Below are 26,799 nucleotides of genomic sequence, written 5' to 3'. Positions count from 1 at the left end.
GCCTGTGAGCATTGTTTTACCTGCTTTCTTCTCACGTCCTGCCAGATGGCTGCATAGAAAACGGTCATTTCTACAACATTAACGACCAGTGGGAGCGGCAGTATTTGGGCAGCACTCTGGTGTGCACTTGCAACGGCGTCGCCGGAATTAAGTGTAGAAGCAAACCTGAGGGTGAGTTTGCATGTGTGTGCCTGCTGTGTTATTTTATCAACAAGTCTGTCTTTATTTATCTCTGTCTGAGACAAAACAAACACACCTTCGCCTCTGCTGTCTTCCCCCAACCCCTGCAGCTGAAGAAAGGTGCTATGATAAGATCAACCAGCAGTACTACACTGTGGGAGAAACATACGAGAGACCCAAGGATGCCATGATTTGGGATTGTACCTGTATCGGATCTGGCAGGGGAAAGATCAGCTGCACTATTGCCAGTAAGTTCAACCCCCCCGTAGGAAATGATGTCATTAATTGCTCACAAACGCTGGACCACACATCCCTGCTCGCACAAGCAGTTTTTGACATCTTAACTGATGTTTAAAATGTAAGTCACCCCACAGAGGATGAAGAATGAAATTGCGTTTACATCACGTGGCGTACCTGAAATGACACAATCACAGAATCCGGGGGTCGCCGTTGAGCACGCGTAAGAATTTGCGATCAGAAATACTGAGCAACAGTTTACGATTGTTGGCGCTGCATGTTTCCCACCCAGATTGGGTGAGGGAAAACTATCACATTTGACTCGGAGTTGAACCAATTAATCGTCTAGTGAAGGAGTCGGATTTACTGCTCCGGATCAACGTTTTAAGCTTGATGTTGACTAACACAGTCATACCTCGAAACCAATGGTTTTCTAGCCTTTTACACCTAGTACCACCTAAAAAGATACTTGGCTTTCCAAGTACCACCATCATCATGACCAACAATAAAATACACTTGTCGCAGTCACTCATGCGGTACCACACGGTTTCACAAAAACGTACCAATAACATGATCACTTGCAAAATATGCTATTCCATCCTCTCATACAATAAAAGCACAAGTGACATCAAAATGGTGAAACAGAGAAATGTTAAATATTTCTGAGCCTGTCTATGATGTCTCGTGGAGCACGAGTCTCGTTGAAGAAAAAAAACCACCCGCAGGGCTCCCACTAATTACAATTACCACTAAAATCTGAATCATGGTGAGTTGCGTTTTTTAATAATATGTCTTCATTTTTTCCCATCAAATCAAATAAAATCAAAAGCCTTTATTGTCATTATCTGCTGTGCATACAATGAAATGATGAGTGCTTCCCCACAAGGTGCAATAAAACAGAGTAAAAATCGAAGTGCCATGCCAGTACGTTATGTCTTTATGTGAAATCAGACGTCATTGACTAATCGACATAGACTTGACATGAATCACATTGTAGTCAACTACGACATATCTTTCGTTGTTCATCCTCTACTCTTACCACACCACACACCACAGGATTATCGCCCAGGGTAAGACATCCTGTAATCGTCCTTTGCTAACTTTAACCACAAGGGAGGGAAAATACTTAGTTTTGACACGATTTTCAGCATGCATGCAGCCCGCTTTAGTCTCTTCTGGTGTGTCAGACTGATGCCAGTAAATTGCTAAAATCTCCATTTTCTCCCCGGAGTTGTCTCACAAATATGCTGTTGTGCGTCTGTTTGCACTTAACTGTGTGGTTAAATAATGAGAGAAATGTGTAGTCATTGTTTTTTTGTGGAAGTGACACACATCAAGGCACCCCCCCCCCTCCCCCCATGTAGATCGTTGTCATGAGGACGGAGCTTCGTATAAGATCGGAGACACCTGGAGGAGACCTCACGAGACAGGAGGCTACATGCTCGAGTGTGTCTGTCTGGGTAACGGGAAAGGAGAATGGACATGCAAGCCTGTCGGTGAGTCATAGATGCACACACACACTTGTCACACCCATTCAACCAAAAACACACGCACACGCACATTTACGCTGGGTATGACTGACTCTGGAAACCTGGAAGATGATGCACTATTGTCTGCTCACTCCGTCCAGGTCAGAGTGCCCCCACAGGAGCATGAAATAGTAACTACAGGGTTTTGAATGTGTATTTTACGATACATGCTAACTACTAACTGTGTATGTGTGTTCTGCAGCGGAGCGCTGCTACGACAATTCAGCGGGGACATCCTATGTTGTTGGGGAGACGTGGGAGAAGCCCTACCAGGGATGGATGATTGTGGACTGCACCTGTCTGGGAGAAGGAAGTGGCCGCATAACTTGCACTTCTAGAAGTAAGAGGCCGTTTACTTTTGTCCCCACATTGACTTTAACTCATTCACTTCCAGCTGTTCTCAAAGGAATATGCCATTTTATAGCATTTGGATTGATCATTCAAGACCTTTAACAAACCAATGATAACTAATTCTTAAAAAATTAAACAATAATGCACTGTTATTAAAAGATTGTAGCAATTAGTCAGTGAAAGCAGGAAAACATCATTTACACAATAATTAGAATTGTAGTGTAAATGTACACAGCAGTGAATGAGTTAATATAGAAGATCAAATCACATCCTTTTTCAGTATTTTTACTTTTGTTCATGACATAGTTTGCTTGTGAGATTCTGAGAACTCCCTTGCTGTTAATTCATTAATGTTTTGATTTTAACAGTGTACGATCAAACTTTTCGTTTGTCTTTTGTATATATATTTTTTATTGTAAGTGTATCACACATGCAGAATTATTTATGTGGTTAGTTTTGGGCAGCATGGTGGGCGATATCTGCCTCACAGTTCTGAGGACCCGGGTTCAAATCTGTTTGGAGTTTGCAATTTTCACCCCGGGCCTCTGTGGGATTTCTCCGGGTATTCCGTGTTTCCACCCACATCCCAAAAACATGGATTAATTGGAGACTGTAAATTACCCGTAGGTGTGTAATGTCATTGTGTATGTTTGTTTATTTCTATGTTGCCTGCGATTGGCTGGCAACCAGTTCAGGGTGTACCCCGCCTCCTGCCCGCAGTTAGCTAGGATAGGCTAAAACCCTAGTGAGTGTAGAAAATGAATGGATGGGTAATTTTGGACTAGTCACAAACGGTATCTAAACATTTCTGCCTTTCACATCTCAAACATATCAATCTGTGTGAACATACAGTACTGTATACTCATTGGATTTAGGATTTTGTAGAAGATTGCAGAAATTACTTTCATGTTACGTTCCTGGAATATTTTCAGTATGGATAGTTAGTTACACTGCTCACATCCATGGGCTCAATGCACATCCAGTAGAAACACATAAAAAAATGAAAACAACATCATTACAGTTATAGAGTTAATCAACTGTTATATGGTATAATTATATATATATTATATGGTATAATGTAGGATTCTAATGAATTACTCACACCTTTTCTAGATCGTTGTAACGACCAGGATACTCTGAGTTCCTACCGTATCGGGGACACATGGACCAAGACCGACGTCAGAGGCAACCTTCTCCAGTGCCTCTGCACGGGCAACGGCCGAGGGGAATGGAAGTGTGAGAGACACGCCTCACTTCACACTACCGGCCTGGGTGAGAACTGATGATATCCTTATGCTTCTTCTTCTTTTTTCTTTATTATTTTTTTGCACCCCTCTCTCGGTCCCCATGCTGAGAGAGTAATTTATGACAGAGAAAGACATCTTGGGTGGTGGGGAGCCAAGTGTTGACGTGAGAAAGACATGTAACTCGTGATCATGACCTCATGAGCATCGTGGACATGGAACAGACGGTGAAAAAAAAAACTTAAGACAGGAAAACATGAAGCAGAAGAAAATGTGCTTCAAGCTGTTGAAAGAAATGCTCTGTGTTATCGCAACAAATCATTCAAGTCAATATTAAGGATGGTTTTAACATTGTTCCTTGCCCCCTGACCGAATTCCCACGTTCTATTTCAGGGACCGGATCTCGCGTGATCACTAATATCCAGCCTGCTATCTACCAGCCTCCCTCTGTGCCCGAGCTCCCTCAAGAAGGACCCTGTCGCACGGACTCTGGACTGTCCTATTTTGTTGGCCAGCGCTGGCTTAAGACCCAGGGAACCAATCAGATGATGTGTACATGTTTGGGGAATGGTGTGAGCTGTGAACAATGGGGTATGTTTGGCTTTTCAGCCATTTTAATCAAACGAATCCTTTCTAAGTTGATGCTTTGTCTTTGAAACGTCAAACGCCACATTGCATAGTGTTGTTAACAACCTTGCCAAGTCAGAACGATTACAAAAAAAGGCCACGAAAAATTAGTCTTCAAAACTGTGAAAAATTAAGACGCTTTCTTTAACCTCAATCGCTGTGGCCACGTCGGCGCCGAGCTCAACTGTCCACTATCAAACAAAAAACACTGCTAGGACCTGGAAAAATGTTTGAGTCACAAAAATATATATCATCTTAAAACCACTTGTGGCTGGTTACCGGGTCGCTGTCACATCGATTAAAAAAAATAATAATAAAAATGTATACACTTTTCTGTCTGGTGTGCCCGCATTCAAGCAGCTCACAACGAAGCGCTCTTAAGTGGCCACACAAGTATACTGTCCAAAGGTAAACTGCATTTTCGGGGTGTAGCCATAGCTCGCTAGCTACCTGGAGATTACAATTGTGCCAGATAACCGCTTGTGCGAAAAAAAATCGCACTGCAGTTCACATGGACGGGGGACTCTTAAGTCCGGTGTGACGGTCCGAGCGCGCCCCCATGCTGAAAAGTCTCTTTCTGATGAATGTGGATGCGTTACTAACAAGGGAACTCTGGGTACGTAGCAGATGCTTACTGGGAAATCTCCCGGTCTCATAGTTCCCCTTCTTCCATATAGAGGGAGCTAACATACGTTATAACCTAACCTTAAAACAAAAGTTCATAAAAAAAAAGTTATACACATATATGTACGTTCGCTGTGTTCGTCTTTCTGAGACATCCATAGTGAACATGAACACTTGGCGACAAGTTGTCAAATAGGACATGTAGAAGCATGGATGGGGGTGTTTCAGAATGGCCGGAAGTTCACAAAATATACGCGCATGCGCATTACTCACAACGAGGCTTTGCAGCACTGGGAGCGCTCGGCCCGTCACATCGGACCCCAAAGTGCGTCACGCTGTGTCTTTTTTTAGCCCTGTCCCAAAAACCAGGAATTCCCAAATTGTACAAAACAGTTTTAATACTGTATCTCCACAAGCACGACAGTGTTCTCAGTCTTTTCATGCGCTTAGCAATTATCTTCAAACATGTACAGTGTATTTTGAAACAAATGTCTCCATTTTTCAAGGTTTTGAACATTGCCATATGGTTTTTAACATTGGCATATGGTTGTGCTTTCATCCAGATGGTCCAGCTCCGGTGTATGGGGGCAACTCGGGAGGTCAGCCTTGTGTGTTCCCCTTTGTCTACAAGGGCAAGACTTATCACGCTTGTACCTCTGATGGGCGTGCTGATGGACAGCTGTGGTGTTCTATTTCATCTGACTTTGAGACAGATCAAAAGTATTCCTTCTGTACTGAAAAAAATGGTGAGCCACTTAAGGAAACTGCCAGAAGGCAACTGGGCAGCAAGATAATAATTTTGTTGTCTCCTTCTATAGTAATTGTGGCAACAAGAGGCGGTAATTCCAATGGCGCATTATGCCAGTTCCCCTATCTGTACAACGGACGAAACTACACAGACTGCACTGCAGATGGACGCAGAGATGGCATGAAGTGGTGCGGTACAACAATGGATTATGACGGCGAGCAGCGCTTTGGATTCTGCCCCATGGCTGGTGAGTGGGAGCGTAAGCTGGTAAAGAAACAAATCCAGCTGTTTGGCCTGGAACCGTTTCAACGTTATGAAATAAAGCCAATGAAAGGTATTCAAATGTGTCTCACAGACAACAGCAAATCACCATTTTCCAAATGTCTGCAAGCCAGACACATTTCTTCAAAACATACTGTATGCATTTATTGTCGCGGCTATTCTTCCTCGAGGGGAAATTTAAAAAAGTAAATGTCACAGCCAAGCGGGCCAGGTTTAGCGCTTTTGTTAGTTCACCACAGAACCAGCGAATACAACTTGCGGATCCAATTCCAATCACGCTCCCAGACGGTAAATATTTATCCTCCCTGTCTGAAAAAGGTGACGGCTAACTCAATTAGCATCTAAACTCGTAACAGGCTGGAGTTAAAAGGAGTCGGCTGATTTGGTTTCGAAGCTCTGACACTTGGGCCGAGGCAAATTAAAGTCATTTGGCTTGTAAGGGAAGTGTTGTTTTGTTGAATTGGTGTCAGTTAAACCTCTGCAGGCAACAAAAGGCGCTGAAGGCAGTGAAACAGCAGGGGGGTATTGACACTAACGTCTGCGAAGTACTAATGAAATGGGAACGATGATGCAACCAAAGTGTAAAATGAAAGTTCCCGACCAGATGGGTTAGCTGACAAAGCTATCAGCACGAGTCCCATAAGCAAAACTGCGGACACGGCACCTCAATGAAACTATATCCTCTGATAGCAACGGGAGTAAATCCCAAACAAATCTTTTGAGCGCTATCCTCAAGCAAATCTTTGGAGAATGAGCCTACATCAAAAGCTGCTGGCACTTCAAAGTTGGCAGATGGGAGATAAAATAGTCTTGCAGATAAACTGGAAACATCTGCAACAGTGAGGTAACATTGAGTACTTTGTTTTACGTAACTTTTTTTTTCAGTTTTGTAATCATCTGCTGTTGTAGTGCTGCAGCCAATGAACGTAGCTGCATGTCATTTGGCAAATAATTCAATTTTGTGTTTTACTGTTCCATGAATCTTCTCTGTAAATCTAAGGGCCCCACGTTTGGCCAACACTCCGTTGTTAAAAAAACAGCCTGTCAAGGTTTTAGGAAGGGGGGAAAGTTTGTTGCTTTTACGCTCCAGGGGGGCTTTGATTCAGACTTTAATGACTTAACAAAGACTGTCAAAATAAACATTGTAGTTGAGGTGTAAATTGATGTCAAAAGAGTCTCAACACTTGTACTTTTTTTTTTTTTTAGCTGTGGGATTTGTTAATGTTGTGTTGGCCACGTGGTCTTTTGGAAACAGTTTGTAGGCATTGGGAAGAATTTGCATCGAATTCCCCCCCATTTCAACTCAATACACTTAAAAAAACGCACTATGACGAGCAATCTGCACATCAGAATCCCTTATCAAAAATCATTGGCTGGGAGAGCAATGAAACCAATATACGATTCCATCGGAACCCTTTCATATACAGTACTGAAACAAAATCTTCTAGTCACAACCATAGCAGTTTTCATCTCATAGAAAGGTGTTGCCCCAACATGCCTTGAGCAGTGCATTTAAACTAAACTTGCTTTTTATGTGGTGGTACATTTAATGTACACTTGGCTCTAAAGCATTTTTAACAAAAACAACCCCCAATCATTTCAGTAAAAAAACTGCCATGTCCCCACACCTTTAGAGGCTAGGTGGTCTGTACTGGGGGGCAGGTCTAGCTCATGACTGCATTCCATCACTGCAGATGTGCTATCTCCTCCCGCTGTCATTATACTAAAGCGTCGGTTGTTTAGACTGAATCAAACAATTCTGGCGCAATGCCTTCCATGGTGTGATTTTTGAGATAGCATGCCACCATCCTGCACTTCAGGGCTCCCGCAAAACAAGCGACATGGCTGGTCAAATGTGACGGGACTAACGTGCGGTGTAACAACGTCAAGGATGTAACAGCAAATTAAAAAAACGGCATGTTTTGTGTGTGTATATATATATATATATATATATATATATATATATATATAAAATAAAGATTACGTTTATAAGTATGAAGTAAGATTGCCAAGCTGTACAAACACAGCATGTACTACTCAACTATATTTAGAATTTGATATTGTTGGTGTAGAGCGGAATCCTTGCATTTCTAAAACTTTTCATTCATATCAAATTTCACTAAAACAAAAATATGGAATGGTATTTGAGCTTTCATGGTCAAAAAGAACAATCATTACTATAACAACACGATACTTTGGCCAGTGAACTGTAAAAATAAAAGACCTTCGTGGGGACTGACCAGATAGATTTGTGAAAAAATATGAACTTGACTAAATTTGGAGACGACTCTCAATGTGCCCTGGGATTGGGTGGACCAGTTCAGGGTGGACCCCGCCTCCTGGCCTCTGAATGTTGGGATAGGCTCCGGCACTCCCCGCGACCTCCGTGAGGATAAGTGGCAAAGAAAATGGATGGATGGATGGTTATGTTATCTGCCTCACCGTTCTGGTGACCCTAGTTCAAATCTGGCCTTGTCATGGTAGAGTTTGCATATTCTCCACTTGGCTGCGTTGGTTCCTCCCACAACCCAAAAACATGCATGATTGGGTAATTGGAGTGTCTAAAATTGTCAGTAGATGTGAATATAATTACGAATGGTTGTTAGTTTCGATGTTCCATTTGATTGGCTGGTGATCAGGTCAAGGTCTACCTGACCTCTCGCCAAGAGTCAGCTGGGACAGGCTCCGGCACACCCGAAACCCTAGTGAGGATAAGCGGTAAAAGTCTGTAAACGATTAATTGACTATCAAAATAGTTGTTAATCATTTTGATCAAGTAGTTGTTGATTAAATGATTCATTGTAACACATCTACATTGTAGTGTGAGACACCCCACATATGAAAATGAACAAAATCGTCAAATGACCAGATTGTCGGTGTGTGTACCTGTAACAACAGTACTTTGAAACCAAAGCAAACTGTTTTCGTGGCATGTGACACTGACTTTTCTGAAAAATAGTCCAATCCTGAACATAAATATAGTGACTTGATCACATTCATACACTGGCATAAAGATGTTTGCCATCAACGCAGATGTACTCTTTAATTACAGTATCTCTCTTTAATGTAGAACACGTGCTGAACACACACAGCCATTCGAAAAGAGCCACACAGAACAGATGTTTCTGGCTTGTGATCTTTTTTTCTTCCTGGTCATTAGAACACAGATGTTCATAGGTGGGGGAATCCGGGAGAAGTGTACCTATTTGGCTAATCAGCATCCTGCTTTTCCTTAATGTCCCCCAGCCCACGAAGAAGTGTGTACGACCAGTGAAGGGGTGATGTACCGTGTGGGGGACCAGTGGGACAAACGGCATGACGTCTTGGGCCACATGATGCGGTGTACCTGTGTGGGCAATGGCCGAGGAGAATGGAGCTGTGTTGCCTACTCCCAGCTTAAAGGTATGCGGTTTGTATGGGTGTGTGTGTGTGTGTGTGGGTGGGTGGGCGATGTGGGGGGGGGGGGTGGTATTCTGGCCTCTCTGTGTGCTGTGATACGAAATGCAATATTGACATCACCTGAGTGACGAGTTGAAAGGTCGCAGGTGATGTCTAATAAGCTACATGTCAAAAGGTTAAAGCTGAATATGGACACCTGTGGATTAAGGGTTTGGGTTAAGGGTTGCACCTGCACTACACGCACACACGAAGACACCAGATACTCACCAGCTGGAACAGATGTTTCATTTGACTTTTGCTCATGTCCTTGGATGTCTTCTTTGACAATTGTGTCTTTTAGACCAGTGTATTGTGGATACTCTGACCTATGAGGTGAACCAGACTTTCACCAAACAACATGAAGAAGGCTATGCGATGAACTGCACCTGCTTTGGACAGGGCCGTGGCCGCTGGAAGTGTGACGCCATTGGTAGGTTGAAGTTCTCGTGCAAAAGTTCAAGAAGGGGCAGCTAAATCCTGGACTGTTGGCCATCCAATCACAGGGCAGATGTGGACTAACAAAAATTTAAAAAACTACTTACAGTGGATTCCTGCCATTCTTTAGGGATAGCGATCGGGCTCGACTGCAAATAGTGAATATTATTGATGCCCACTACAGTTACGCTGAAAAAGAATCAATCAATTAGTAAGCATTTTCCACAAAAAATGGTATCGCACATGGCGCAAGCAGTTGACCAGCCACGACGCATTTTGTTATTGTCTATTCGAACGCCCCCTGAAAAAAACCCGGAAATGACATAATGCGCGCAGCGCAACCAGCGCACTTTTGTTATTCTGTATAATGCAGCCTCTGTACAGAAACGTGTCCTGGTAGTGACTGTTGTTTTTCTTCTTATGGAGGACTACCGTATTAAACCCCAATCATGGCTCCAAAGAAGGCAAGTTGCTTGTTTAAAGTTATTCTGCTCTTTTGTTCATTAAAAAAAACTTTACAAGGCTGGGGGCCGAGTCGCTACAGATACGGCAATGCACTCCCAGCCTAGCGTACTGTACTACTAAAGCATACATTTTAAGCAAAAAATATATATATTTCTTAAATTATTTTACTATACAAATATTTAAACTGTACATGTATTTCTATTATCCAGTTTATTATCAGAAGAAGCTTTAAAAAATGCTTTAAAAAGCCAATTTTTTTCGGCATGAAATGCATTATTTCCTTTTCCATTCCTTTAATGGGAAACATCGATTCAGTTTTCGAACAATCCACTTTTCGAAAGGTTTTCTGGAACGAATTGTAGTCGAGAACCGAGGCATCACCATACTTATTCCATGATGTTTAGAAACGTCTGCAAAGATGGTGGCCACTAGACCACCATGTAACCTTAACAAAAATTTTTAAATGAAATGAATCATAACCTTTTTTCATTTAAACTAAACAAATGTATTGCGTATTCAAGTTCCAGGCCACTGCTGCAACCCTCTTTTGCTTTGACTCCCCACAGACCAGTGCCAGGAGCCAGAGACACGAGCCTTCTACCAGATTGGAGAGTCTTGGGACAAAGTCATCCATGGACTCATGTACAAGTGCTATTGCTATGGTAACGGCATCGGAGAGCTCAGCTGCGAGCCCCAGCAGTCCTACCCAGGTAAGACACATCGTGAGCGACGCATGTCGGCATGACAAAGTTGATGGTCAAGGCACGGTCTTGTTGTGGTCGTAGTCTGCAGTCTACGAGATCATACTGAGAGGTGTTTCTATGGCGACATTTGGAGCTAAATGATGCTTAACCCATTCTTCACCACTGCAAATCTCCAGGCTGGTCACTATTTCTCATAAAATGCCTCTCCGACTGTCAATCCAAACTGAGCCGTATTATCTTTGCAAAGGATTTATTTATGTTACCGAATACCAACATCGGAATTGAGGAGTGTCATAAATCACCGCTTAAAAGGAGGCCCTTGACGTTAATGTGTGACAGAATGAGATTGGTGGGGTGCGAGTTCCTCCCTTGCAAAGAACCTCCTCTCCCACATTTGGGGCCTTTGTTCCAGCTCGCATGTGGCACTCGCCCTTGCTGTTACCACAGCTGTACAAAACACTAGACGGCACACATGCAACCAAATTTCCATGCGCGAAGGAGCAATTTTCACATTTTACGATTGTTTTGTGTGAGATCTTGTTCAGCAGTGCTTCACCACTCACTGTTTGCCACTAAAGTAAATTGCGAACCCATTTATAAATGTTGGTGTTAGCCAAAAAAAGGCAAGAAAAATTGTGAGAGTTGTACTTTAAGGAAATTTACTCTTTCCAGTTGGGTTAAGCACTCGACGAGGGATACAAAAAAAAAAAATGTAGGGCACATTTCAGCTGTAACGTAATTTAATGGCAACCAGCTGTGGTGTGTGTGTGTGTGTGTGTGCGCAAGTGTATAATACAAGATGCTTGGATTTTAAAAGTGAGAGTGAAGTCTGGACTCCAAGTTAGTGTACAACCATAAAAGGTAAAAAAAAAGGGAAGCCCAAGGGCAATGCGCAGTAAGCTCTGTTATGATAAGATCCTTTAAAAGGGTTATTTGCTTTAATTGCACTTTAACTGTAATGGAACTTACTCTTTTGCAGCCTTTCATTTTTATGAGTGAATTAAACCTATAATATTGTATTACAAGTAAATGAAGCATGCTTACTCTATTTGAAAAATGTAAAAGCATATAATAACCATTACATTGTAAACTGTACAGTGAGAAAGTACGTGTATGCGTGTGCACGTAGATGACATTTAATGCAAATAGCATTGATTATGTGATGTGAGTAACACACGGGATTCAGCAGAATCCGCCCACCACTCGTCAGTGGCCTGTGGCTCTGCTCCGGTCTTTAATTGGTCCCAGATTGTTTTTGAGGTCTGTGTATCTGCTAGGACGTCTGGTTAACCGAGCCACTTGCGCAGAAACCTTGATTACAGGTCTGCTGTTCGGAAAGGTGGTTAGCAGCCTCAGTTCTTTGTAGAAGCTACCAGTTTCTATCAACAGAGCTTATGTCGGCTCTGCTCTCTACATGGGTGATGTTGTAAGATGACTTGATACCTTTTTTTTCCCTGTAGTTTCCCATACAGGAAGCATGTTGGACTTCCTGTATTTATGTTTTTGTACTTACTACTTGTACTCCTCTAATGTAAGCCACAGATGTGATTTGAATGATTTTCTCGGTGATGACATAATACTCTTTTAGATTGGAACTCCCGTCAGCTACCAAGAAAACCACAGTACTTCAAGATATTCCAGGCAATCAGGGAAGTTGTTTGCGCATATGTGGGGCAGATGTTCAGTGGTTTTAGGCAGCATGTGGCAAACTTCAGGGATTTGAAAGTGTTTAGTATCAGTGCATTTTGACATTCTTATAATGGGTGTGCCCTTTCAACACCCAATAGATAAAACAATCACTTGCTAAATGGGATTTTTACTGGTCCACTGTTGATTGACCAATTGAATTGAGCAAATTGTGTCATACATTCTTGACTGATAACTAGGAATCGCAGGCAATCATACTCATCATCCTTAAACATTGCTTTGGCCTTATGATGTTTAAGTTCTTCAGTGCAGTGGATGTTAATGTTTGTAGTAGAGAGTCTTTCCCAACTTATCTGTGAAATGCAGGTTTCTAAACTACTGTAATTTAGTAAAAGAGACGCCGGCATTGCTTCGCTTTGGATTTGAGATCGGCGCAGATTTTTCAGTAGAAGGCAAAGATTAGGTGGTGGTTCTCAGCTTGACACGTCAATTATGAGGGAGAGAAATGCTAATATGTTGGAAGTTGGACAAGTTTAGGCACCCCACGCTCAAACAGAGAATCCATAAGTGATATAATCGGAATATGTGATTATTCTGCTTATGGTGTATAAGGGAAGCGGCATGTAAAAAAGCGATTGATAGTTCACTCAAGCCATGCAGTGAGAAATGTTTCATTTGTGCATATCTGTACATAAATTATTATATAAACAAAACCCCTTTCTAAGCCTTGTTTTGTGGTTTGAGTTGTCATAAAAGTCACTGTTCCACTTGAGACTACTTTTCATAAAAAGCTTGTACAACGCATGTTGTATTGCTGATTGCGAAGTAAGGGGAAAAAATAGAAACCAACTTTTATTCCTGATCGGTTTCTTCGGTGGGTCTTGAAAGATCAGTTAAAATGCTCTAAAACACCTGGAAATATGGGGAACTCTGCTTTGAAAAAAATTACCAATGAATGAGTTCATCTAAATGATATCAACTTGGAAAATATTCAAAATGTAATATTATGAAATACTACATTTCACTGCAGTATTTTTATTTCTATTCTGTGGAGTGGCGTATATGTAGATTTGAGTAAAAAGCAGAGCAAGATAATAGAGGAAAAGTCTGGCTGCCGAGGTACAGCCTGGAATCTGACAGTTCCATGCTATTTTTTTTTTTTTTTCCCCTGGAAGATATTCTTACTGCATACCTTTTTGCAGAGGAGATTGTGTTGCTCTTCTTGAGACAAGTGATCTAGTAGTTTTGCAGGGTAATTTTGAAAATGGATAATCCTGCCCATGAAATCTTTGTGATGATTTATGTACTCTGTGACTGCCCATCTCTTGTAGGTGGTCAGCGTCCTGTCCAGGTGATCATAACCGAATCTGGTAATCAACCCAACTCCCACCCTATTCAATGGAATGCCCCACCATCTGCTCACATTACTCAGTACATCCTCAAATGGAGAGTGGTGAGTTTGAACGTCGGCATTTTGATATGATCTCCATTCTCACTGTGGTTATTTCAAATATTAATAGGCCTTTATTTTTTGTCCTTTTGAAAGAAAAATAGTGATAATGCATGGAGGGAGGTGATGATCCCTGGTCATCTGAACTCCTACACCATCTCCGGCCTGAAACCGGGCATTACCTACGAGGGTCAGCTGATCAGTGTTTTGCGGTTTGGACGTCAGGAGATCACGCGCTTTGACTTCACCACACATTATGGATCATGTGAGTTGCGAGAGTCCAGGTCTGCTTTGTGTAAATTCGGTGAACTCGTATTGTCACTCTCGAGCAGAATCTTCACATTTCCAAAAGCCCCCTTTTGATAGAATTAACAAACACCGCAGTATCATTCAGGTTGGTGTTGTAGCTTTTAGTGATATATAATATTGCGTACCTACTAACATCAACACAATACCACCTCAAAATCATTCTCCAACATGAAAAAAAATGCTCTCCATCATCAGTGCCAGCCGTCCACATCCAAGTCTGCGGTCATGCCGGCCCCACCCCAACCAGACAGACATAAAGCATTTAATACTTCACAAACACAATCGGCTGTGGTTACATCATCTGTCATTATGTAAAATCTTTGGCAAATGTGTTGGAGCAAGCATGAGGCAATAAATTAAACGATGAGGTGATAGTTTTATAGCCAGAAATGAATCCACACACACCTACCTGTGTGGCTGAACTTTCCTTTCCTCACCGAAGCATGACAATGATCCATTTTGAACCAAACAGGTTTCCTCAGCTGTATGGAACTAAACAATTTTTACTTATTACTGGCAAAAAACCCTCAAACCACAACAAATAAAAAAAGCAGACTTAAAATCTCAGCGTTCACATTTTCTAAGTTTCTGTTGCTTTGCGTTCTGTCAGCATTCTTGGGTCTTATCTGATGACTGTACTTTTTCTCCTGTCGCTCTCCTAGTGGCTACATCACAAGGCGAAACCACCCCACCTACACCTGTGGTGGACACCTCCGAGTCAGTGACAGAAATTACCTCCAGCAGCTTCGTCATCTCTTGGGTCTCTGCCTCCGACACGGTCTCTGGTTTTAGAGTAGAGTATGAACTCAATGAGCAGGGACAGAACACTGGCGAGCCTGTGGTCTTAGGTAAGTACAGCAACTCTCATATCAATAAATATTCATTTGTGCCACAGGGGCAGGGTTACAAATAGTGTAGAATCCAGTATTTTGGGGAATGTCAGGTGACCAAACCCAGAAAAGGGATAGTGAACTTCTTGTGTAAGCTTAAACACTTAAACGCTTGCTATTGTCATCTTTGGTAGCTCTGTAGTGACATCTTTTGTTAAACACAAGACAGACATTTAAAGCTTTTGCACCCGCATGCATCGTTATGGTGCCCTGCATCATTCACTCAAGCAGGTAGAAAGGAAGATGTTCGACTCATTTTTGTCAATACAGAAGTAGGTTGCATATATCCTGGGCTGTTTTAGTTTTTTGTACTTATTTGTTTCCTTTGTTTCATTTTTTTCCCCTGTCCTTAGAAACATGTGCATCTCTTCCTGGGATATATGAGAACCTTGAATATTAGATTATATTTGTTCACCAATTGTATAACTTGTGGCTAAAATGTTTGTGTATATTCTGTTTAGACTTGCCTCGTACAGCAACATCAGTGAACATTAATGAACTTCTCCCTGGGAGGAAGTACACAGTTAATGTCTATGAGGTGACGGATACTGGAGAGGACAACCTCATTCTTTCTACTTCACAAACCACCGGTGAGTACATACTTTTGCCTTTGTTAGGCACAATGTGTCGTTTGTTAATTACTTGCAGTATTGATTTGAATACAGTATACCTAAAAGCAAAGAAAATATCTTGAAAATGTTTGTCTGCATCTTACATTTGTGCTATTTTTCAGCTCCTGATGCCCCTGCTGAACATGAAGTGGAGGATATTGGAGAAACCTCTATTGTGATTAGCTGGGATAAACCCCTGGCACCCATCACTGGTATGTCCGTGCTCATGATCAACACCTCGACATTATACCTACACCTTATACTTTCTTCTTTTCTACAGGTTATCGTGTCGTCTACACCCCATCCGTAGAAGGTGAAAGCACTGAGCTGACTCTCCCCGATACAGCAACGTCTGTGACCCTGAGTGACCTAAGGCCCGGAAAACTGTACAATATTAGCATCTACGCAGTAGAGGATAGCTTGGAGAGCGAGCCCATATTTGTACAGGTCAACACTGCTGGAGATCCACTGCCAGGTAACTGCGAGTGTGCAATTGCTAAAAATAAGCATTGGCTTTGTCATTTTATTAAGAATATGGTTTCAACTAGGACTCTTGGTTGGTGCAACAGTATTACAGAGCATTTAAGTAGGTGATCCGCCCTAACCCTAACCTGGCCATGATAAGATGACCAATGTAATAATATGTGAAGAGTAGTAATTAATTTCCTCATTACAAGAAATATATTATGAACATGATTTTGAAGCCATTATTTTAGAAACTCTGTATTTCAGGGATTTTTTTCTAAATGCATTATTCTGAAAACATGACCAAGAACTCTCTGTATGTAGTACTCAAGTGTGGAACTATATCTTTGAACTGTTTTCCGCCAGTGGAGCTTTCCTCAATTCTTTGGTCAAGGCTAAAACGGCACCTGTGGTGCCCTTCCCCACTGTATAAGAATATGCGGAGCTTCATTGGCATGAGCAGTTGTCCACCACCCTGAAAGTACATCATCCCTTCTGATAGTCCACTGGCATGGCTGCTTTAAAGTAGTGCCTAGTTGTCAGCCACGAGTGCACACATGTCATACAGAGAAGATGCAAGAGTGAGGAGGACAAAAAAAGTAACAGGATCAGAGTGTCAGAGAGCAGAGAGAAAAGTTTGTTTTTTCATGACTTTGATGACTTTTTTTGTTTACTTTATTATTATTTTTTACCATCTTGGATAGTCTCCAGCATGCCTGCCACCCTTGTGAGAATAAGTGCTACATTTTACAAAAATTTGGCAGGGTTGTTAACAACACTCTACTCTGCGATGTGTCAAATTTTAACATTTATTTTTGCACTACACGGACCTTAAAATAACTTAATTTACCACTTAAATTTACTTTAATTACTTAAATGTATCTACCGCTCCATTGAATCTTCTTCTTTTCCTTGCGGCTTGTCGCTTCAGCGTGTCATCCTTAGATGGCCCATTTGTTTATGTCACAGTTTGGACACTTTCCATCCACCTTCATTATTTTTCTGTTTCTTTGCTTAGTACTGTAAATTTAAATCATTTTCCAAAGGAAAGCGATGTCACAGAGTTCACAGCTGGTGCGCTTTTGTTGTGATTGAGCAGAACTATGTAAAACTTTCCACGCTGCCAGACACAACATGTGGTTGGCCCAGTCAAGCAGACGCTAGAAAGGCATATGTGTGAATGTGTTTGCATAACCTGTGTGATGGAATAAAGATGTGCGACCAGGTTCAGAGTGCACCACCTTGTTTGAAACAGGGTGCTGATCTCAATGTGTGATTAGAGAGGCACAAATTTTAACAAACCTGTTCTGTTTTTTTGTGAAATGTGCTAATTGTTTGGACTCAGTCTTAAGAGATTGCCTTATTTGATTTAAACTGTTAAGATGGGTATGCTTAACAAGGTTTTAGTACAATTTTATTAAGGATTGGGAGGGTATTGGTTTCATTTTACAAGCCTAAAAAGTTTCCTTTTTTATTATGTGTTTTTGAACAATGAAAACCTAATACCGGGTGTCTTTTCCCTGTCACCAGAGGAAGTAGCCTCCCCGACAGACCTGCAGTTTTACGAGGTGTCGGATAAGAAAATAGTTCTGACCTGGTCCGGGCCGGCCGCCGACGTCTCAGGTTACCGGGTCACCGTAATCCCAGTGGACGAGTCCGGGTCCCCTCAGAGAGAGATGACTCTACCTGTCAGCCAAAACTCCTACATTGAAGTGACCCACCTCCAACCCGGAACGCTGTACCGCTTCAACGTCTACACGATTCACAACGGAGAGGAGAGCATACCACTTATTGGGGAGCACAACACTAGTGAGTATGACAAATTTAGGATAGAGCAGACATTTGAAACACTACATGGACAAAGGTATTGGCACTAGCGGGCATCCCACATAAATATGACTAGTATTTTCACATAACTCATCCAATTCTGTATCTTAAACCTTTTTTGTGCACTGGAGCAGGGTCATGCTTGAAACAGAAAGAGTTTCCAATTATTATTTCCAGAATTGTTTAATTGTAAACTGAAAATGGTAAGAAAGGGAAGCTGAGAAATCTTGCTAAAGGGTAATGTATTATTTAAAGGATTCACTGTCAGCCATTTTCAAAGCAAAGTTTCCTATATTGCCAACTATTTTTCAGCATTTTGGGTCAACTCTCTAGACCCACAGAATAATCTGTACACACACGATACAAGCATCAAACCTACCAAATGAAAGAGTATACTCTCTTCTTGTAAGTCTGAAAACCTTCACATCTCTTTTTCCAGAGCCTGATGCTCCAACAGATATCCATTTCACTAATGTGACAGAGGCCAGTGCTGTGATTTTGTGGTACGCCCCGCGAGCCAAAATTAGCGGATACCGGCTCTTCCTCACCGTTGAGGGCTCAAACCCAAAGCAGCTACGCCTGCCAGCCGGGCTCTCCCAGTACACCCTCCTCAATTTGAACCCAGATACAATGTACACTGCTACACTACACTCAGAGCAAGACAACACACTGAGTGAAGGGGAAACGGCTGTTTTTACCACTAGTAAGTACTATTGTCACTTTTGGTACGTGTATTTCTCAGTCAATAGTACATCAATGATCTAAAAATGACCCAAACTTCCTTTGTGTTTGTCTTTGTAGACCCACCAATGGGTAATGCTCCCCAATTCAGCACTGATGTTACTGACACCTCTATCATAATCTCTTGGACCCCAGTGCCACGTGTGGGATACAAGGTATTCTTACTAGCCTCATCTCTAGAACAAACATCTTAATATGTTATAACAGATACTGTTTATATAACAGCATAAATATGCCACCTCGGGGCTGTGACTGCAGTATTAGGAATGACAGAACCCAATTCAGATTTTTTTCTGCCCATTTGGGAAATGTATCAAGGCAGCGCAAAGACAAAAAAAAACCCATTTTAAACCAGATACTTTATTTTCAGATTGGAATTGGCAGCCGAGCAAAAAGGATGTTAGCAGCATCCAATATATAGTTGTATAAATTAGAAAATATGACAATACAGTAAATACTGTATATAGATGATTTGTTAATGGACAGTTTTATTAATGTGAGCAATTAATATTGCGGCAGCAGTAATGTTACTGTCATATTATTACAAATGACTGTCGTGTTCAATTTATTACGATAGGAAAATATGTTTTGAGATACGACACTTTTGCATTATAAGCAGTCACCGAATAAATTAAACTTGTATATTAAGGCACCACAGTTAAAATGTTACGGATGGTTCAATAGAACAGCAGTCCCTTAGTAACACGGGAACTCCAGACCTCTGGGAATGATCGGATTGGTCCAAATATGTCACACAAGCGATTTGAATGCTCTGTACTTTGTCCTTATTCTTGGGAAAACATTGGCCTTTGACCTTTGGCTCCTGTATACGAATGCATGTCTGTTGCTCTTCTGCGCCGTGCTGACCGTGCCTTCATTTATCTCAGTTGACAGTGCGCCCCAGTCAGGGCGGAGAAGCCCCCCGAGACGTGACCTCAGACTCAGGAAGCATTTACATATCCGGCCTGACTCCCGGAGTGGAATATACCTACAGTGTGCAGCCAGTCATTAACGGCCAAGAACAAGGAACCCCCATCACGCGCCGTGTTGTCACCCGTATGTAGAAACCACCAAATATTGTATTTTGTTCTTTCTTGTCTCTATCATTTATTTTACTTGTCTCGGCAGCTCTGTCACCTCCCACTGAACTCCACCTCGACTCCGACTCAGGCACTGGAGATATTACTGTCCAGTGGAACGGAGCGAGTACACCAGGTACACACAAGACCCATATATGCACAAAGAGAAATTATTAATAAACATAAAATAAATGTCAATCCACTGCCTATTTCTCCCAAATATCTCCAAACCAAGACATCACTGGCTATAGAGTGACATGCGCACCCACAAAAGGGCAGCAAGGAAACAGTGTAGAGGAGTTTGTGCAAGCCGGAGAGAACTCTTGCACCCTTGAGAATCTCAGTCCAGGAGTGGAGTACAACATCAGCGTTTTCACGGTTAAGGATGGCATGGAGAGTGTTCCAATCTCAACAACCATCACTCCAGGTGTGTTGTAGTTGGGGTTTTAAAATGGGAATTAGGTGACCCACAACTCTAATTGGACCATTTTATATATTTGCACTGTGAGTTCGGAGTCGTTTCTATGATTTTATTCTCTTCTGCTGATCAACTTCTATAGTATCAACTTGAAAGTTAATATGGTTGGCATTGACTTTCAATAATTATGAGATACTAGCTATACTGCTACTAAAAACTAACTATAGTTCCCCTAATAACAATACCAAACAGTACCAAAACTGTTTTGTTACTCTAATGCTTATTATAGACCTTCACTGATAAAGGCTGAATACTGTATACAGCGTGTTAGTTTTATTAGACCACCGCCTAATGCAAGGTAAATATTTGTATTTTTTTGCTCATTGAAATTGTCTGCATTAAAGCGCTTGCGTCAATAATCACTGTAAAGTTCCTTTTCCCATTTAACCCGCCAAAAATTTAGATTTTCTATCCATCCATCCAGCCATCTTTCTTTCTATCTAATATTTCAGCCTCTGTTGAAGAAAGACAAAATGGTTGGTGTAATGTAATGGAAAACCATGTTTAACGACAGGGTGGGCAGCATTAATAGGGCAAAATGCAAAATGTTCAATATGATTACGAAAATAAAATATACTTGATCAAAATGACTAATTTTATGAAATAACTTGTGGACAGCCCCATGTTAAAAAAATATTTTGTATTCACTTGTTACACTAAATTCAGTCTTGTCATATTGACCCACTTGACTTCATGATACTGGAGAGACTCTCTCTATAAGGTGGTCTAATAAAAATGTATTTTCCATTGGTGCGATATGTTGAATTACGTATCTCACTATACTGGAAGTGGACTAATTTTGGCTACAACCTTAACTGTTGCCTTTTTTTGCCTTTTGTCTTTATTCTTATCTACATCCTTTCTCTCATGATCGTCCACTCCTCTTTTCCCCGACTCCATCTTCTGTTTGTTTGGGTTTGTTTTTCGTGGTGTCTTGTTTTCTGTCCATTCCCTCAATCCACAGACGTCCCTCAGTTGACTGACCTCAGCTTTGATGATGTTAGCGACACCACGATAAGTCTTCGCTGGTCTCCATTCAACACCACAGCCGTCACTGGTTACAGGATCACAGTGATGGCGGCGGGCGAGAGCGTGCCCATCTTCCAAGACACGGTTATGCCCGGGACCGGCCATTTTACGGTCTATGGGTTGGAACCCGGTATCGACTATGACATTAGCGTGATTACGGTGACAGAGAATGGCGAGAGTGAACCCACCATAGTCACACAACAGACTTGTTAGTAAAACCATGCACAACAATTTTGTTTGCTTTTACTTCATATTATGTAAGCCAACACAATAACTTTTTCTCCTCTGTTTTCCATAGCGGTGCCGGCACCCACTGATCTTGGGTTTGGCCAGGTAGGGCCAGACCACATAGAAGTCACATGGGTCTCACCACGTGTCCCCAACAGGGCGAACATCAACAACTTCCTCATTAGGTTTGAACATGAAATGCTCTTTACGCTCAATGTGACTTTTTTTTTTAGTTATGGTATCTGCTGTCAAGTGAATTCAGAGATTAGTTTATGAATGAATGAATGAATGAATATCTCTTCCTCAAGGAATAGCATTATAGCATTGAACTGCTTTTTTTTATTTTACCCATTTCAATTTTCCAGATTTTTTGGGGGGCATGGCTAAAACGAGGCCCAATGATGCACTTTGGGATGGGCATGAGTCGTCCATCCCTCACTATATGAGAACTTTGTTCGTATTAACGGTTATTAGGCAAAATGACACTGTGCAGTTAGCCAGCTAACTATGCCTGGACTCTGAAAATAACCATCACTTGTTGTTAATCAATAGTATGGGCACATCATAGAGAAATGACACAATAAAATTAAAGTCCAACACAGGGCTTTGTGCTGGCGTGGCCGCTTTAGTGCCTCGTTGTCATGGAGTAGAAAGGCCCCATGACCACCAAGAGGCTTTAAAAAGATATATTCAAAGCTCGAGGATGCAGTTCAGGGATATGAAAGATCCTATATGAAGTACCATCCATTTTTCTAGGTCATAGTAGTAGTATTTGAGATGACAGTTAAGTGGAGCAAGGTTTCAGCACATTTAGCTGAGACACCCATCGCATTCGAGAGCAGAGAAAACGATTTGATTTTTCAACATTTTCGGTGTTTCAAATTTAGAAGACTTTTTTATTTATTTTTTATTTTACAGGGACTTTAAGAGTTGTATTGTACAGTATGCCCTTCTTGAACGTGTCACTATCGGTCATCTTTTACCATTAGGTACCATCCCATTGACAACGATGATGAGCTTACAGAAACCAGCGTTGATGGCGCAATGAACAATGTTGTGCTGAGGAGTAAGTTGGAAGAAAATCACTTAATATGCTGGAACATACAACCACACAATGGAAAGTTTTTTTTTTTTCAACATTGCTTTCCCATCTGGGTAGATTTGCTGCCAAACACGGAGTATCTGGTGAGCGTGGTGTGCGTTTATGAACACCGAGAGAGCTCTCCCCTTGTCGGAACCCACAAAACAAGTGAGTCTTACTTGGCCTGATTGAATCTTTTGCATAAACTCACTCATAGCATTCTTCACTACTTATTTTCAATGAATTAATGATAGAATTCTAATTTGACCCTTTTGTATCCCTCCCAACCTTCCTCAGCTCTCGATTCACCAGTAGCTCTGCGTTTCTCTGAGATCTTCACGACCTCTTTCACCATTCATTGGCTGCCACCCCAGAGCAAAATCACAGGCTATCGCATCCGTTACCAGATGGCCAGCGGGGGGAGAACCAAGGACGAGAGACTACCCCCTTCCAGGAACTACTTCACCCTGACAGGACTGGCTCCAGATACTGATTACCTAGTTTACATCTATGCAGTTAGCGGCACACAGGAGAGCCTTCCACTCAGTGGGAATCAAAAGACAAGTATGAAATCAAGTTGTTTTCAGCATATTAATGGATGACACATAGACTGTATTGGCTAATGGTTTGATCTGTTTGGGGGATTTCTCTGTAGTTTCCGATGCTCCTACAGACCTGGAGGTCCTCGACTCCACCCCCACCAGCATCACTATCCGATGGGATTCCCCTCCTGTCACTGTGCGCTACTACAGGATCACTCATGGCGAGACAGGTAGCTCAAGACTGGTTTTTAAACTTTTTTCGTGAAATTTTGTGGAAAACACCATAAAAATGGGTGCTTTCTTTGTTTCTTTCTTTTTCATACTGTATCTTCGGCATTGGGCAAAAGATGCATGTCCAAATCTATTCAATGTAATACTATCTAATACCGACACTATTGTTCTGTCCTAATGTCATCTGTTATTTTGACTCATCATTAACCCATTTTAAAGTGTTGTAAGCCTGTTTTGGATTGTAAAATTGATTGCTTGTTGTGCTTCGGTGGAGAAGGGAGTTTGGTTGTCAGTCATGAAGCTAAGTTGTGAGCTTAAAGATGATCTTTGCGACACGTGGATTCATCAACTAACTGTACGTTGTGTATCTTCACCATCCTGCCATTCCTAGTCCCTAAATGACAGCACCAAACTGAACTGCATTCTAGGTCTCCAAATGGTCTCAACGAATCAATGTATGTGACTTCCCAGTTAAGCTTCTCATCAATTTTCTCTTTATTCAGGAGGGCACAGTAATCCTAAGGAGTTCACCGTGCCTGGTTCTCAGTCGACTGCCACAATCTCTAACCTGCAACCTGGTACTGACTACACTATCACCGTCTATGCTGTAACTGGCAGAGGGGACAGCCCTGCATCCAGCACTCCCATCTATGTCACCCACAGGACAGGTACACTAGCACAAAGATGCTTGTAAAGTACATGTTGTTGGAACCCAAAACAGCCACATACTCCTTTCGTTTCTCTGACATTGCTCCCTTCCTCATCCTTCTTTCCTCCTTCATTTGTCATTTCAGGAGTTGACACTCCTTCTGACATGGAGGTGATGGACGTTAATGACAACAGTGTCACTGTGAGATGGAGCCCCGTTCAGGGCCCAGTTAAGGGATACAGGGTAACCGGGGTCCCCAGAAATGGACAGGGCTCATCTTTCACTGAAGTGGTGGCACCAGGTAACATCACGTTCTTATTGTTGTTGTGTTTTTATTTAGGGGTTTGAGTCGTGAATCATTTTTCAAATTTCCTTTATGGCATTTTCTTCACCTGCTTGTTCCTGTCCAGACCAAACAGAGATGACTTTCTCTGGCCTGATGCCCACAGTCGAGTACACTTTTAGTGTTTATGCTCTTGGACAAGACGGAGAAAGTTCTCCACTGGTGGTGAATGCTATAACAAGTAAGGGATTTCCTTATCCACCCAAAACAACAATTGTACTACAATTTTCCAACTACTCTTCACGCTTTCATCATGTGTCTGTTTGATAATTTAACCAAATTTTTAGATGTAGACCGTCCCAAGGACCTGACCTTCTCGGACATCGACTCGACCTCACTACGGATCAACTGGGATAGCCCCGATGGAATTGTTACAGCTTACCGGGTCTTATATTCCAGCTCTGAGGAGGGCGAAAGAGAGCTGCGACCTTCTCCTCGAGGAGATGCCGAATCGGCCGTTATTTATGGCCTGCAGCCAGGCACTGAATACACTGTGAAGGTCATCGCCCTGCATGACGACACAGCCAGCACAGCACTGGTTGGAACTCAAGCTACAGGTCTGAGATTTTAATTATTTGTCTTCAGAAGCCACAGCATGTGTTCTGAGAGTACATATACACATATGATTTGGTTTTAATGCTTTGCAAAGCCTTTCTTCTACACAAACCATTTTTTAGGGGTATCAATCAGCTGTTTGGTTTCCAATTTTTTGTTGACCCATATAAAAATTCCCATGGTCTCTCATAATGTCGAAACTTATTCTATTGCACCTACTTGACATGGTTTCCCCACTTTTTCAACCCAGGGATCTCACCCCCAACCAACCTGCAGTTCTCTCAGGTTGGGTCCACATCCTTCACTATGCACTGGGCCGTCCCGGGTCAAGAAAACAGAGTAATTGGCCAAACGGGTCTCACAGGCTACCGTGTTGTCGTGAACCCTAAAAGCAAAAGCGGGCCCACCAAGGAGATGAATTTGGCTCCAGACACAACTAAGGCACACATCACTGGACTCATGGTGATTCTCTCATATATGAAAGTTTTATGAAAGTAGAAAATGTGATGAACTAAGCATGAAAAATAACTTCAGACTGTTAATGCCTACAGTGATTGGTTATTGTCCCAATGTTGTCTACCGTTTCAAATATGTAAAAGGAGAGTTTGTGTATGAGTAAATTAATGGTAACCCCCTCCCCTTCCCCTCACATGGAAAACGTTAATCTCCAAAAAGGGGGGCACACCCCAAAAAGTTTGAAAACCACTCGATTACAGTGTCAGATTGGACCTTACCGTTACTGCTTCTGTCTTCTTCCAGGTTGCAACTACTTATGATGTACATGTATATGCCTTGAAAAACTCTCTTACTAGTAGGCCAGTCCAAGGAGAGGTCACCACACTTGAGAGTAAGTTTAGTTCAAACATTGATCAACCAGACAAATAAACACATTTATGAGGCTTGAGAAGCAATATCCTTTTGTAGCAGAAACTTTGCCATATAAAGTTCCTGCATTATGTTTAAAAAAAAAAAAAAACAGTTGTGTTTACTCAAAGCTGAAAAAACATCCTCTGTCCATCTCTGCGTCTCATCATTTCGCTGACCTTATTTTTCCATCGCGTTCAAGATATCAGCCCCCCTCGTCGCGTGCGCATCTCCGACGTCAACGACTCGGCTATGACTCTGACCTGGCGCTCCAAGACTGATGTCATCTCGGGCTTCCTGGTTGAAGCCACTCCCACTTCCTCTACTAGCTTCACACCCATTCAGAGGATGATTGGTGCTGACTCGCGCTCGTATACTATCACAGGTATGCTGATATTAGAAATTAGGTGTGCAAACACAGTGCTTCCTTACGTCCAATAAATGTGGAGTAGTCCTCACCTCTGAGCCACAGCAGCACCATTTAAAATACACAAATGGGTTCATGACTTTGCCTATTCGTGTACTACAGGTTGGAGCCTGGTACTACTTATAAGATCAACGTCTACACACTGAAAGGAAATGGCCGTAGTGCACCGCTTACTCTCACAGCCTCCACAAGTAAGCATCTCTCGTGATTTTGTAACTTTACTAATGAATTGTGTTTTTGACTTGAAAATAACTTCAATATTGAGTGGAGCACATGTAGTAAGTTATGAGTTTCCATTTATTACATCAGGGGTGCCCAGATTTTTTTACCCCAAGATCTACTTTTCAAGCAGCCAGCCTCTCGCGATCGACTGGGATTGTCTTTTTTTTTTTTTTAGAATGACCAATAATGAAAAAGAATGACCAAGTCACAAAGATCTACCCACTATATATAAAAATATTTATTTTAAAGTATATTGAGGATTTTTTT

General features: G+C 41.9%; 1 protein-coding gene across 1 annotated transcript in view; it reads left to right on the top strand.

The window, feature by feature from the left end:
- The window catches only part of fn1a (fibronectin 1a), a 34,647-nt gene that overhangs the window by 1,006 nt on the left and 6,842 nt on the right, over window positions 1-26,799 (top strand). Inside the window, exons 2-38 of the mRNA XM_061841059.1 lie at window positions 46-171; window positions 291-428; window positions 1,782-1,913; window positions 2,149-2,286; window positions 3,411-3,569; window positions 3,935-4,132; window positions 5,356-5,538; window positions 5,611-5,787; window positions 9,069-9,224; window positions 9,562-9,690; window positions 10,727-10,870; window positions 13,843-13,964; window positions 14,058-14,226; window positions 14,933-15,118; window positions 15,622-15,750; window positions 15,894-15,983; window positions 16,052-16,246; window positions 17,767-18,045; window positions 18,503-18,766; window positions 18,865-18,959; window positions 19,692-19,860; window positions 19,933-20,019; window positions 20,119-20,310; window positions 21,326-21,598; window positions 21,689-21,803; window positions 22,608-22,684; window positions 22,778-22,867; window positions 22,997-23,263; window positions 23,355-23,471; window positions 23,976-24,140; window positions 24,267-24,422; window positions 24,532-24,645; window positions 24,752-25,021; window positions 25,270-25,481; window positions 25,779-25,866; window positions 26,086-26,269; window positions 26,413-26,501. Coding sequence (XP_061697043.1) covers window positions 46-171; window positions 291-428; window positions 1,782-1,913; window positions 2,149-2,286; window positions 3,411-3,569; window positions 3,935-4,132; window positions 5,356-5,538; window positions 5,611-5,787; window positions 9,069-9,224; window positions 9,562-9,690; window positions 10,727-10,870; window positions 13,843-13,964; window positions 14,058-14,226; window positions 14,933-15,118; window positions 15,622-15,750; window positions 15,894-15,983; window positions 16,052-16,246; window positions 17,767-18,045; window positions 18,503-18,766; window positions 18,865-18,959; window positions 19,692-19,860; window positions 19,933-20,019; window positions 20,119-20,310; window positions 21,326-21,598; window positions 21,689-21,803; window positions 22,608-22,684; window positions 22,778-22,867; window positions 22,997-23,263; window positions 23,355-23,471; window positions 23,976-24,140; window positions 24,267-24,422; window positions 24,532-24,645; window positions 24,752-25,021; window positions 25,270-25,481; window positions 25,779-25,866; window positions 26,086-26,269; window positions 26,413-26,501 — 5,874 coding nt within the window. The remainder of the gene's footprint in view (window positions 1-45; window positions 172-290; window positions 429-1,781; window positions 1,914-2,148; window positions 2,287-3,410; window positions 3,570-3,934; window positions 4,133-5,355; window positions 5,539-5,610; window positions 5,788-9,068; window positions 9,225-9,561; window positions 9,691-10,726; window positions 10,871-13,842; window positions 13,965-14,057; window positions 14,227-14,932; window positions 15,119-15,621; window positions 15,751-15,893; window positions 15,984-16,051; window positions 16,247-17,766; window positions 18,046-18,502; window positions 18,767-18,864; window positions 18,960-19,691; window positions 19,861-19,932; window positions 20,020-20,118; window positions 20,311-21,325; window positions 21,599-21,688; window positions 21,804-22,607; window positions 22,685-22,777; window positions 22,868-22,996; window positions 23,264-23,354; window positions 23,472-23,975; window positions 24,141-24,266; window positions 24,423-24,531; window positions 24,646-24,751; window positions 25,022-25,269; window positions 25,482-25,778; window positions 25,867-26,085; window positions 26,270-26,412; window positions 26,502-26,799) is intronic.

The sequence above is a fragment of the Syngnathoides biaculeatus genome, chromosome 14, assembly GCF_019802595.1.
Source record: "Syngnathoides biaculeatus isolate LvHL_M chromosome 14, ASM1980259v1, whole genome shotgun sequence".
NCBI lineage: Eukaryota > Metazoa > Chordata > Actinopteri > Syngnathiformes > Syngnathidae > Syngnathoides > Syngnathoides biaculeatus.
This window is presented reverse-complemented; position numbering and strand designations above follow the sequence as displayed.